At 35.9% G+C, this 13395-nt stretch overlaps 1 protein-coding gene across 1 annotated transcript in view; it reads right to left on the reverse strand.

The window, feature by feature from the left end:
- cacna1bb (calcium channel, voltage-dependent, N type, alpha 1B subunit, b) overlaps positions 1-13395 on the reverse strand; it is a 185095-nt gene that overhangs the window by 40475 nt on the left and 131225 nt on the right. Inside the window, exons 25-30 of the mRNA XM_067422718.1 lie at positions 13197-13326; positions 12414-12473; positions 11790-11896; positions 4511-4607; positions 2133-2293; positions 843-983 (exon numbers count right to left, since the gene is read on the reverse strand). Coding sequence (XP_067278819.1) covers positions 843-983; positions 2133-2293; positions 4511-4607; positions 11790-11896; positions 12414-12473; positions 13197-13326 — 696 coding nt within the window. The remainder of the gene's footprint in view (positions 1-842; positions 984-2132; positions 2294-4510; positions 4608-11789; positions 11897-12413; positions 12474-13196; positions 13327-13395) is intronic.

The raw sequence follows: 13395 nt of genomic DNA on the forward strand, positions 1-13395 counted from the left end.
ATATATATATATATATATATATATATATATATATATATATATATATATATATGCAAATATTTATTTCTTAAATATATAAATTTATGTGTATTCATGTATATATAATAATTATACACAGTACACACACGTTATGTAAACACAAACTTTTATTTTGGATGTGATACATTTTGATTTAAAGACATGAATCAAATATTTTAATATTTTGAGGGGTATATTGTCCATTTGCAAGGTAAATGATGTTTAATAAATAAATAATAATAAATAAATCTTTCATAATAAACACTGCAACAGGCTCTAAAAAAACAAGGTTTTTTTAACAAATTATGTAATAAATCTTCATGCATCAAATGATTAAGACTAAAAGTTCAAAATATAAAAGTAATACATATTTCGTTTTAGCCCTTTTGTGTTCTGTCTTATTTCTGATTGTCCCTCTATAAAACAAAAAGTCTAACAAAAAAAAACAGACATGAACAAATTTAAAAACTAGTATATATTTAAAAACTTTTCACAAAGTAGAACAGACCGAAAACATCAGCTTAAAACCGCACAGAGGGAATAAGTGTTTTATACAGTACCATACAGTGGCTAAGATAACATGTCCTTGTCCACGAAAAACTCAGAGAACCAGAGACAGCTCTTGAACGTTAAAGAGGGATTTAAGTTAATATGAAAAACTTCCTGGATTTTCTTGATGCAGCGCTTGAGTTCTTTCTCTTAACTATGTATGTGTTTTTCTATTAAGTAAGAAGTGAAAAAAAGCGGATGATAAGGAACACAGATTATGCCAGAGAGAAGAGAAACATCAGAATAGAGTAAAAGTGTGTGTGCTGAGGACTCACGTTGGCCAGCCCTCTCCGGTAGACACAGTGAAGAGGGTCAGAAAAGCCCACAGGACGTTGTCATAATGGAAATCATACTTCTTCCACTCGCGCGGCTGCGTCATGGCCACTCCGTCACTGCCATACTCCAGGAACTGACCCCTGAGTGCACACAACACAGTCCACCACTAACTCTTCCTTCAGCTCGATTTACTTCCTTATCCTTCCTGCTTTGAATCCTTCCTTTCCTTTTTCCCATGTCCTCTCCTTCTTCCTTTTTTACTTCCTTTGTAATTTCTTTACTTCCTTCCTTTACTTTCTTTTACTTTTCTCTTTCTGTGCTAATTCTTTCCATTTCCTTTCTTTCCACTTTCCTTCTTCGCTGCCTTAGTTTAATTTTTCCTTCCTTCCTTCCTTCCTTCCTTCCTTCCTTCCTTCCTTCCTTCCTTCCTTCCTTCCTTCCTTCCTTCCTTCCTTCCTTCCTTCCTTCCTTCCTTCCTTCCTTCCTTCCTTCCTTCGTCTGTCCTTCCTTAATTTAATCATTCCTTCCATCCATTTTAGCTTCCTTCCTTCCTTCCTTCCTTCCTTCCTTCCTTCCTTCCTTCCTTCCTTCCTTCCTTCCTTCCTTCCTTCCTTCCTTCCTTCCTTCCTTCCTTCCTTCCTTCCTTCCTTCCTTCCTTCCTTCCTTCCTTCCTTCCTCTTTTTTTACCATTTGTCTTTCCTTCAGTTCCATCTGCCTTCCTTCACTCTTCATTCCATTCCTTTACATCTTTTGTCTTTTCTCCCTTTGTTATCTTTTGTTTGCTTTAGTTCCTTTGTGCCAGGGATATTATCGTTAACCAAAACTTTTAAAACATTTGAGTTAATTGGAATAAGGCTGGAATAAGAACTAAATATGAAAATTAGATGAATATTCTGAATTGTTCCCTTGGCAACTAACTGAAATAAGTTTAAGTTACTAAAATTATGAGCTTGAAATAAATAAAAACTAATACTAAACTTATATAGTAATATTTAAGATCAACACATTTACAATTTTTTTTAATTAAGTTGAAAATCTTAAAATCGAAAAAATAAATTCAAATAATTATACTAGTATATAAAACATACTAAAATAACACGACTTCACACTTCCTTTTCTTTTTACCTTCCTTTCTGCCTGACAACCTTCCTTCCATTTCTTCCCTCTTCCTTTCCATCTTTTCTACTTTAACTTTCATCCTCCTGTCTCCATCCATTCTTCCCTTGAACATTCGAACTATCCATCCATGTAGAATATATCCAGACAGTCCAGCCAAAGCATAGCCATACCTGCAGTCCTTCTCCAGGGCTTTGGATTCATCGGTGCAGTGAAAAAACTTCCCCTTGAAAAGCTGCACAGCAATAACGGCGAAGATGAACATGAAGAGGATGTAAACGATGAGGATGTTGAGCACATTCTTCAGAGAGTTCACTACGCAGTCAAACACAGCCTGGAGATATACAAACAGCACAAATCAGATCTCCTGCAAACAGTGGACAGCTTTGCTGCCACATGCTGAGTATAACACACCTTTATTTAATCCATCTGTGTAGAATGTGTCATTTTGTGTTAATGTCACAAGGCATTTGTGAAAGCACACAACTTTGCTAACTGTAGGCTGTGACTTAATCGATTATAGCTCCTCTTACTCTAGATAATCACATGATTTCACTCAGGCTGAGGATAAAATGAGAGTGGGGGGACATGTAAATCTACAAATCTTTTTTTCATTTCTGTTCATTTAATATCCCCAGGGTATCATTATTAGCACTCAGTAGTCTATATATATTTTTGGCATTAATGCTAATAAGATCTCTGTAGGCCGGATAAATGTTTCTGTGGCACTGTGAGGCTTTATCTGCACATTAGTATTGTAACTAAGATAAACTGCCGTTTTATTTGTTACTCTATTATTTATTCTAATGCCACTGGTGATGAATCTTCAGACAAATGAAAAAATGATGGTGTGAAATGTAAGTTTCAAATGTACAATTTAGCCATGTAATGAGATAACAGTAAGTGTCTCTAAAACGATTTGTTTGTGTGCCTAAGTGTGTGATTTGATTAGAGAGAAAGATGCGAAAAGGCTGTTAATGTCGAGGTCTACAGGGGCATCCCAGCCTGCAAAATGTGCACACAAACAAGCACAATATCACATTTTTTTTCTTGGGGGTGCTAAAGGGATGCCTAACAGCTCAGATGGGGTGATAAGAATTTGTTTAAGTCTATTAATAACGTCAATATCTTCCATTTATTGGATTTTATATAATTTGCCATTTTACCTTAAAACTATACATTTACAAGATCAGATTGTAAAGTTATTAAGCACGATATCGATTTCACTGAGCATCTTACATTATCATCTTTATGTCTTTGAATTAAAAGTATTCTGCGGGCCGGGACAGATACTGAGTTCTTTAAAACTGCAGTGGCCACAAAATGAATAAATAGTGAAACACAAATTCAACCCCCAAGCAAGACAAAAAACAAACAAGCAAGCCCGGCCTAGGCATCAAAAAGTAATGCAAAAGTAACAAAGCACATTACTTTCCATAAAAATAAAAATAAAATGTCAGGGTTCTGTCCCTTTCAGTCTAGTTTTGCTCTTGGGTTTGTGACAGAGCCCCGACACTGCTATATTGTTATGTTTTGTGTGAGCACATGGCTTGTCATGTGTTTCTTTGTGCCATGTGCTCTCCTGTCTATTGTCTTGACTCTTGTTACCTGATAATTGTTTATTTTCCCCACCTCTTCCCTCAATGACTGCCTTGTTTGCTCCCTATTTAGTCTCCTTGTTTTTGCAGTCCTGTGTTGGTTCGTTGTCTTCTGTTCCCTATCACGCTTCATGTCTTCCTGTACTCCTCAGTTGTAAGTCGCTTTGGATAAAAGCGTCTGCTAAAAGCATAAATGTAAATGTCTCCAGGATCCTTGTGTGTGATTATTTTGGTTTTCCCCCTCGTAGGTAGTTTTGGTTTGTTTTATTTATACTTTTCTTATTAATAAAACCCCACATTTCCCTACACTTGAGTCCTCGCTCCTTTCACCTATATCCGACTGTGACAAAAGTAACCAGCAAAATTAGTTACTTTTGTGGAGTAATGCAATATTGTAATGCATTACTTTTAAAATTAACTTTTCCAAACATTGACAATATCATGGCATAATTTAGCCATATAAATTATATTCATTATGATATGCAGTGGTGGCAAAAAATTATTAGAACATCTGACATATCTGAAAATATTGACCTTTTTTTGCCTCCGAAACATAATTTAATTTCATAATGTTCATGAAAATTCAGATGGTTGCTCTGACCATCAAATATCAGATGAAGTGTGTCGCACTGCTTTTATCCACTTATCCACTATTTAAGCTTTATTTCAATTACCAAAATATAACAATATAGTTTTAGTTAACAATACCAACAACAGCATGAACAACACTATCATTAGGATAATTTTATTGATGCCTCTTAATAGGACTGAATACCTCATCTCATAGACCCGTCTATGAGTTTTAACGAATGATAATCTTTCAATTTTGGGAGATCTGATCTCGTAATGTTACAACTAAAACCCCCTAATTCCACTTTCATGTTCTTAGAAGAGTAAGATAACAGCTAAGCAGTAAAAAAAAAAAAAAAAAAAGAAAGATAGTAGGATATTACCTTGAGTTTGGGCAAACGTTTGATGGTCTTCAAGGGCCTCAGGACTCGAAGGACCCTTAGGGACTTGATGGTGTTGATGTCCTTGCCTTTAGTTCCTCTGTAAGGAAAAAGCAATGACTTAGAGACATTTTGAACACGCTTGCATTCACACATTTTCACATACACTTGATGCATTTTGATGTCATCTGCCAGCACATGCACAAAGCCTGAACTTAATTCAATTACATTTTAATGAGCTAATCACTTCCTCCAGCCCATCATGTAATTCAGAATTACATCAGCTAGAGGTTATTTGGTTAGTAGAAAGCATGCCTTCAAGGGGAGGTTATTCTACAGAAACAAACCTACCTCTGAAGACGACAATACATTTCATTTAACATAAAATATTTCTGTAAAATAACACTCAATTACCAGAAAAAGATACAAAGAAACAATCCATTCAGCAGGAATGGTCTCTTTGTAAAAACCACAGTTGGCCAAGTCATATTCTGATGCTGAAAAGCTAAAAAAAAAAAAAAAAAGAGTCGTCGCCATGATGCTAGGACGTCATGGGTGGTTGTCAGGGTGTTTCTATTGATTGCAAGTGGTTGCTTACTAGCCAAAATCTCTATAATGATCTGTGGCCAGTTGCATAAGCTTTTAGATTAATCACACAAGTCATCTTATTTATTTGTCTTTAAGTCATAACTAAAGATGTGTAGATGTAAATTGGCCTAATTTGAATCTGAAATATAAAACAGATTACCCCTTAGCTAATGGCTAGTTTTAGGTTAGTTCTTAAGAAACAGTTTTACCATAGTGGATGTGTTATTTGCAAAAGGCTCCTGGTCGTTAAATATAGTTAAAGTGCATTATTTTCTGCAAGTTTAGGGGATTTAAAATTTTTTTTACAATCCACTAAGCAAAAGTCACGAATTCTAAACTTACAATAAAGTTTAATACTTTTTTGTCTTGTTTTTTTTTTAATTATTATTTTTTTTATTTTATTTGAGCTATCATGCACCACTAATGAAATGAACTGAACAGAAAATAAACCATTTAAAAGTCTTAATAATTAATGGCGCTTCAATGTTTGAGTTCCATTCAGTTGAACTTTTCAGGATTTAAGTTTTCAGGATTGACTTGAAGTTTAATGAAGTCACAGAAGACTGTCAACATCAATGACACGCTGAATGATTCATTCTCTGAATGTTACAGCTGGCAAATTCACATTGAATGGCAGGTGAAATTACACAGTTCAACAGAATGGAGCTCACCTGAAAAGATAAGAAAAGGCTATTACTCTAAACTTCAGAGGGCATGTCTAAGCACAAGACAGACCTCAATATGAACCTTGTATAAACCAAAGGGGCTGAGCCCTCTCTGACCAGTGAGATGTGTCCTTGACAGTCAAATTTAGCTTTGTCTGAGTAAAAACATTTCAAATATAAACTTCAAATGCTCTGCAATGCAAATAAGCATACTAGAAGCTTTCTGATACTTTCTGAAAGAGAAAGTAGGTTTAGCGAGTCATAGCTTAGCTCTGTGATTGGTTTGCTTACTTTTTCTCTCCTATGAGGAGTTTGGACTCTCTCACACTGGCATGCAATGTCCATGCAATGTCTGTCACACACACACACACACACACACACACACACACACACACACACACACACACACACACACACACACACACACACACACACACACACACACACACAAACACCATGGGTGCGTGTGGATCTCTGCTTAATGAGACAGTCAACTATACTCCCATAGATTTCAGAGGACCATCTGTCTCTCCAAACACCCATCACACAGGAGGTCTAGTGGGGAACTGGTTCTGCCTAATGTTTGTGACAGGATAAAGCTACCTGATGCACCATGGTACAAGAGTTAATCGCATATCAGGGTCAAATTTAACCCCAAAATTACTCGGAATTTCTTAGCTTTGAAGCTATATGTCACACAGCCTGGCAGAGACAATTTGTGCAGGGCATAGACTATACAAAAATACGAATGTAGTGTCCGTAAGGTCACCCTTAGTTTTCTGAAGAGAATTTTTGAAGCCTAAAGTGGGCGGACCCAGCCTTCACCAGCTTGGCAGTGTGTTACTGCGTGCTACTCCCGAATAACTGAAAATGGGCAAAGAGACGGGACGTGGTTGGAGCTGAGGTGACTAGATGCTGAAACCCGGCCAGCCTAACTTCGACCATGTGGCAATCCACCTGTCACGCAAGTGGCCACGCCTTTAATTATGCAGAACTTTAAGGCTTAATATAATTTAAACGGATGAGTTATAAAAAATCCACCCCCCTCAGAGTTGTCATGAAGGGTAAAATTAGCTATATAGACCAAATCCACTAAATCCATTAAATGTATGTTCTCGCTTCCATAATTCAAACGAATAATTGGAAAAAGTTTTATTCTCATAATAATTATTTTTATTTGGGGATTAGTTTCTACATGAAACACAAACAGTTCTGTTCTCACCCAAGCACCTTTTGTCATATAAAATTATATGCAGATATTTTTTTCCATTTGATTTTGGGGTTAAATATTATCCAGATATTTATTGACAGCTTGTGAGATTTATACACAAATGTTGAGTAAAGGAATATGAACACATTTGAAAGTCATTTTGGAAGTACATGCCATCAACTAGATTCTAAAATACACCGGAATATAAAATACATCCATCTGTTGTTTCCACTGCTTAACCATACAGATGATATTCAGATTATGCTATAATTTAACAGCAATTAGTTTGACCACAAGTTGTGGCTGTCCTCTGGAAACAGTAGGAGTAGTAGTTTCTATAAGCCCTTGCAAAGATCAAAGGTCATGTAATTGGGAAAGAGTAGGTCAATCCCCTTCCACAAAGGTTGAATGAGAGGAAGAGTTAAAGGGTGGTGAGTTTGGAGTGGTCCGTGGGAAGGTTGGGGGGTAAAGGGTATGCTTTTATAGATATATAGACTGTCCCCACCTGGTCACGCTTTGCTGTGATCTGACGAGGGAAACCGATGAAAAACCATGCACATGTGCACAAACACAGAAACACACATAATAAGCCACGTCACAGACAAAGAATAAGCAGTAAATGCAGATCAGCATGAAGAGATCAAATGAGATCAGAACGGAAGAGAGCTGTCACTGAGCGGAAACACTGTGGAAGGACGAACGGCAAAGAAAGATTAAAAAAGCATTGAAGCAACTCTAGTGCACAATAACACATTACAGTAATCAAAGACATGATGCAATGGGGGATTATACTGTTTGCAACATCTAGATATAAATCACAAGATAAATCACATTCAGCAGTAAATATATTGGCATCGAAAAATCTAATGTAAAAAGGTCACAGACCTGCAAATGTCACATTCACACAACCACACACACTGTAAGAAAATGCATGCATGTGCTTGAGGTTCATGCAGTACCTGGTAATGTATTGGTATTGTGAACAGCAAGTACGATGGATCATTTTAGTGCACTTTGTGTAAACGCCTCGAGTCTTTTAAATTCATTCATATCCAATCCTAGTTTTCATCACGGATCATTGCTGCTGGTTATGGGCACTCATTTATCTTTTCTTTTTCTTTCTTTTCTTTCTTTTCTTTCTTTCTTTCTTTCTTTCTTTCTTTCTTTCTTTCTTTCTTTCTTTCTTTCTTTCTTTCTTTCTTTCTTTCTTTCTTTCTTTCTCGCATTGTATCCAATAAGAGATTAGACATTTTTCATTAAAAACAAAATCAAAATTGTTACAGTGTAATTATATATTTAAGTATGCGTAATATTAATTAACAACGTGTACTTACTAATGGGTTATGGTAGGATTAGGGTTTGGTTGAGGGTTAGTTGCATGTAATTATGCATAATTAACTGTTATTACTATGGTAAGTACATATAATATATGTAACAAAGACACTGTAAAATGAAGTGTTACCCATTTCATTTAAATAAATAGATAAATACATAATTTAAAACATTTATTTAAAAATTTATTTAAAAAGGTTGGTATGTCTTTAAACTGATTTGCTTTAATCATTTACAACAGCAAGTACCATTCTGTCTGTCTTTCTTACAGTTTGATTGAAATAATGTATTCCGTTGGAATGTAACTTCCATAAAAAGTAATTGAACTTGAGTGAGTAATTGGTTTGTAATTTATTGAGTTTAAGAATGAATTTTCGACCATGCTTTTGTGCTCGGGAAGTGCAGTTTCAAATCTTGTGGATGTCTAGCGATTCCTTATCCACATAAACACACACTTATACTCAGGCAGATTAACATGAAGCCGGAAATAACAAATGCATACCCCATGAAGCTCCTGAAAGCAACGCAAGCGAGAGGGGATGATAGGGCAGATAAAGAAAGCAAAAGAGAGAGACAGAAAGAGAAAGAAAGATGGATAGAGAAAGAATAGAAGGCTAAATGAGAAACATTAAAACCCACAGGACACAAACCACTGAATAACAGCACAGGAGAGAAAAGAAGATTACAGCACAGTTTAAGAAAAACAAGCACAAGAGAATCAGAGAGAGCAGAAGACGGTGAGATACATTTATAATCACTATACAACAGTGCACTTTAATCAGACCTAGATCAATATTTCTTCAACTAAGGGCACAACTTTCATTGTTATGTTTTAAAATAAATACTATATATATATATATATATATATATATATATATATATATATATATATATATATATATATATATATATATATATAGTATTTATTTATTTATTATTATTGTTATTATTATTATGTTTTTTATTATGTAGCTTTTACGTACAGAATTTATTGTTTTAATAAATAAATAGATTGCAAAATAGATTTTAGCAATGGCATTAGCTTTAGCAAGATTATAGCAAAAATGTTTTAAATATGATTTACACTATATAATGCTAATAAAAAAAATATATTCTTTTAGATTTGGTGTTAATGACACTGTTTTAGAATTGCTTATGAATTCCAGAAATAAACTGCAAAATTATTTTATGATTCATGTAAATCTACTGCAGGACATTGTTAGTACAAATGTAAATAAACTAATATAAATAAAGTAGAATAATGAGAAATAAATAGTGTTTGTTTTGTAAATCCGCAGGGGCAAAAGTGTCCGTAGTTGAAGAAACACTTGTTCCTGGATCAACTTTTTTTTTTCCCATTCTGGAACAACATTCTATATAGATAGTACAGATAAGCTGTAGTGCCATCATCAGAAGCACAGGTGCCAGTCGGAGCTGGTGGAGAATCTGTTCTTTACTGAATAATACAGCAGTGAACGCACACAGAGCAGTTTTTCTCTCACCTCTTTTTCAGCTATTTTAAAACACCCCAGGGTCTTTCTGTCAATTGCAGAGATGGAGAAAAGACTAAGAATATTTAGCCACACTACCTTGCATTTATTACACAAATCACACTTGTGCTGTTAACAAAACTGTTAGGGGTTAACAGTGCTGTCAAACCAAATGTGTGTGTGCACGTTTATGTCTGCCTTGCAGAGAAATCTGTACCCAACTGGCTTCATAAACTACATTATGTTGGCTCTCGGCAATGAAAAACTCAGTGATGTAACTGTGGTTGCCATGGTGATGGCTATATGGTTGCTAAGTGTTCTGAGTGGTTGTTAGAACACTGCTATGTGGTTGCCAGGTACCTAGTTCATTGTGAGTCCATCAGATGATTTTTAAATGTATTAAATCAATTAGAAGAGTAATTATCATGGGTGGTTTAGGAACAATAAAAAGCCTTGTCCACACTAATTCATTTTTGTTTGAAAACACATCTTTTCTCCCTGTGAAAACTGAGGCATTTCAAAACAATGACGCATATTGAACTGATAGATACACAATATTGCCAAAAGTATTGGGACATCCCTCCAAATCATTGTAATAAGTCCATTCGTAAAATTTCCTCACTACTAACAATAGCAACTCAGTCATGAAGTGGTAGGCCATGTAAAATCACAGAGCTGTCTGGGTTTGCCGGTTGCCAGGAGAACGGTACTTGCCTGACTGCATTGAGTTTAGTGTAAAGTTTGGTGGAGGGGGGATTATTATAATTTTATTTTTATATTATAAAATATTTATATTTATTTATATATTATCTTATATTTATTATTTCCAGTGAAAGGAACTCTTGCACATGATATTCTGGACAATTTTTATGCACCCAACTTTGTGGGAACAGTTTAGGGATGGCCCCTTCTTTTCCAACATGACTGTGCACCAGTGCACAAAGCAAGGTCCATAAAGACATGGATGAGCGTTTTGTGTGGACAGAATCCTGACCTCAACACGTTTTGGATGATGGGCGGAGACTGAGAGCCAGGCCTTCTCCTCCAACATCAGTGCCTGACCGCACAAATGCACGTCTAGAAGAATGGTCAAACATTCCCATAAACACACTTCTAAACCTTGCAGAAAGACTTCCCAGAAGAGTTGAAGCTGTTATTGCTGCAAAGGGTGGGCCAACTCCATATTAACCCCTATGGATTAAGAATGGGATGTCATTCATGTACATGTAAAGGTAGGCGTCTCAAAACTTTTGGCAATATAGTGTATGTATGTTTATTTACCACTATAAAGCCTGTTATGTGCTATTCACTTTTTGCCAAAGATATGTTACTTTGGACACTCTTCATATAGCAGTTCTATAAAGAGGGCAACAAATGTACTCAAAAGTTTGGTTCTGTGACAAAACATTAGGTTAATTCCGTTTTAGACCAAACATATAACAGTGACTTTGCATCAGTGAATGGTATTTGGCAAAAATAAAATGATCCTGTCAGAAGAATAGCATGAGAACTTTATTATGTCTGCTCCTTCTGTATCTCAGTGAGATTTCACACTTGCACAGTATGGTGAATTTTTTGCTTGAAAAAGCAAATGTAGATGGAGAGTGATTTGAAACGAAAATTTCCTTTTCAAATGTATCCAGATTAATGTAGACGTAGCCTTAAAGGGAAACTCTTGGGGAATGTATAATCTCTGAAACTGTCTGGCTCAGATCCTGTGGGAAATACAAAATCTGTAACATTAACACAGGTGTGCACGCTGCATTATGAGCTAAAAAAAACAGATGCAAGTTAAACCGATCAGTTCTGAAGATCAAACTACACACAGATGCCACACTTCCCCTCATCCCAGAGCTTCATCTCACACCAGATACTAAACAGCAGGCAGTCACATCCTGTTTCCGTCATTTTCGACTGAATGCTCTCTTGCTGGATTTGAACTGACAGTCTACTCGTCTCGGCTCCGCTCTGACAGAATTACAAAAAAAGCCACTCACGAGCAGGCGAAGGCCACCAGAGCGCCGCTGACTACGATGAAGTCCAGTATGTTCCACAGGTCTCTGAAGTAAGAACCAGGATGCAGCAGCAGCCCAAGATCGATCATCTAGAACAGAGAAGAACAAGCAAAGAAATTAATATTTGCATTCAAGCAAAGATGCATTAAATTGATCAAAAGTGACAGTAAATACATTTATAATGTTACCAAATAAATGCTGTTCTTTTGAACTTTCTATTCATCAAAGAATCCTGAAGAAAAAGTATCAGGGTTTTAACAAAAAATATTAAACAGTACATCTGTTTTTAACAATGATAATAATAAGAAATGATTCTTGAGCAGCAAGAATCAACATATTTAAATGATTTTTGACAGATCATGGGACACTGAAAACTGGAGAAATGTGTCACAGGAATCAATTATATTTTAAAATATATTAAAATTGAAAACATGTATTTCACTATATTTTTACTGTTTTTTTTTTGATCAAATGAATGCTGGCTTCAAGAACAAATCATGTCATCCTCAAACATATAAGAGGTAGCATAAAGTAACAATTATTAACATTGAAAAAAAAAAATAGATCAATGTGTCATTGACACCTTGACAAGGAGGTTTTATTTACCTTTATAACCATCTCAAATGTGAACACACCAGTGAAGACGTAATCTAGGTATTTCAGCACCTAAAGGAACCACAAAACAGTGTGAGCGCTAGAAATAAGCAGCAATATTCTTCTTATTTCTTCAGTCCCATGGACCGTTTCAGTAAGGGAAAGTGTATGATGACACAAATAATACAAAAATCTCAGTGTAAACCGTAGCGTTCAGCCCTACTGCAGCTATGATTCAGCAAGTAATTCAATAATCTTCAAAACAGAACAGATATGATGTACAACTTATTTTTCTGAGAGACAAAAAAAGATGTTCGAATAAACACTCTTTTTTATTTACACTAGTTTTTTCTGCCCTTTCATCCCTCCCAAATGAGCCGTTTGGGAATATTGTGTGAAAGCAGAGACTCATCAGATAAGCCGATCATGCTCAATGAATCAATCAGAAAGAAAACAGTGGACAATGGGATTCTTGAAGGCATGTGTACATGTAAATCTCTGTAATTAAGAGAGCAGTGCTATGTTCATGGGCTAATGGGGGTCGCACTGGGTGCTTAATTTTTCTCACATGCAGTCCCAGGAAAAAATGGTGCAAAATTCAGTCAGACGGGCTAGTGACAACGCTCAACATGACAGTTCAGACAAAGGCTGCCATACTGCCCTACAGGACTGCTTTTGAGTTATGTAAACGCCACTGATGTCATAACCCCTTACAATGAAAGACAGTATGACTTTGAAAATTAGTATTTTTTAAATTTCTTGACATTTGCAAGTGGATGGGTCTGTGTGTCTTACGTCATTGCGTGGGGCATTGGCCTGCACGGGGTCTTCAGCAGCGAGAGCGATGCTGCTCATGGTGATGACTGTGAGGATACACATCTCAAAATACCTCAGGTTCACCACATAATGGCACAGCCGTCTCACTCTACAGAGGCAACATGAAAACCCAACACTTATTCACACTATTAAATACCTAAATCTAAATGTTAATTCA

Source organism: Pseudorasbora parva, chromosome 18 (assembly GCF_024679245.1).
Source record: "Pseudorasbora parva isolate DD20220531a chromosome 18, ASM2467924v1, whole genome shotgun sequence".
Lineage (NCBI taxonomy): Eukaryota > Metazoa > Chordata > Actinopteri > Cypriniformes > Gobionidae > Pseudorasbora > Pseudorasbora parva.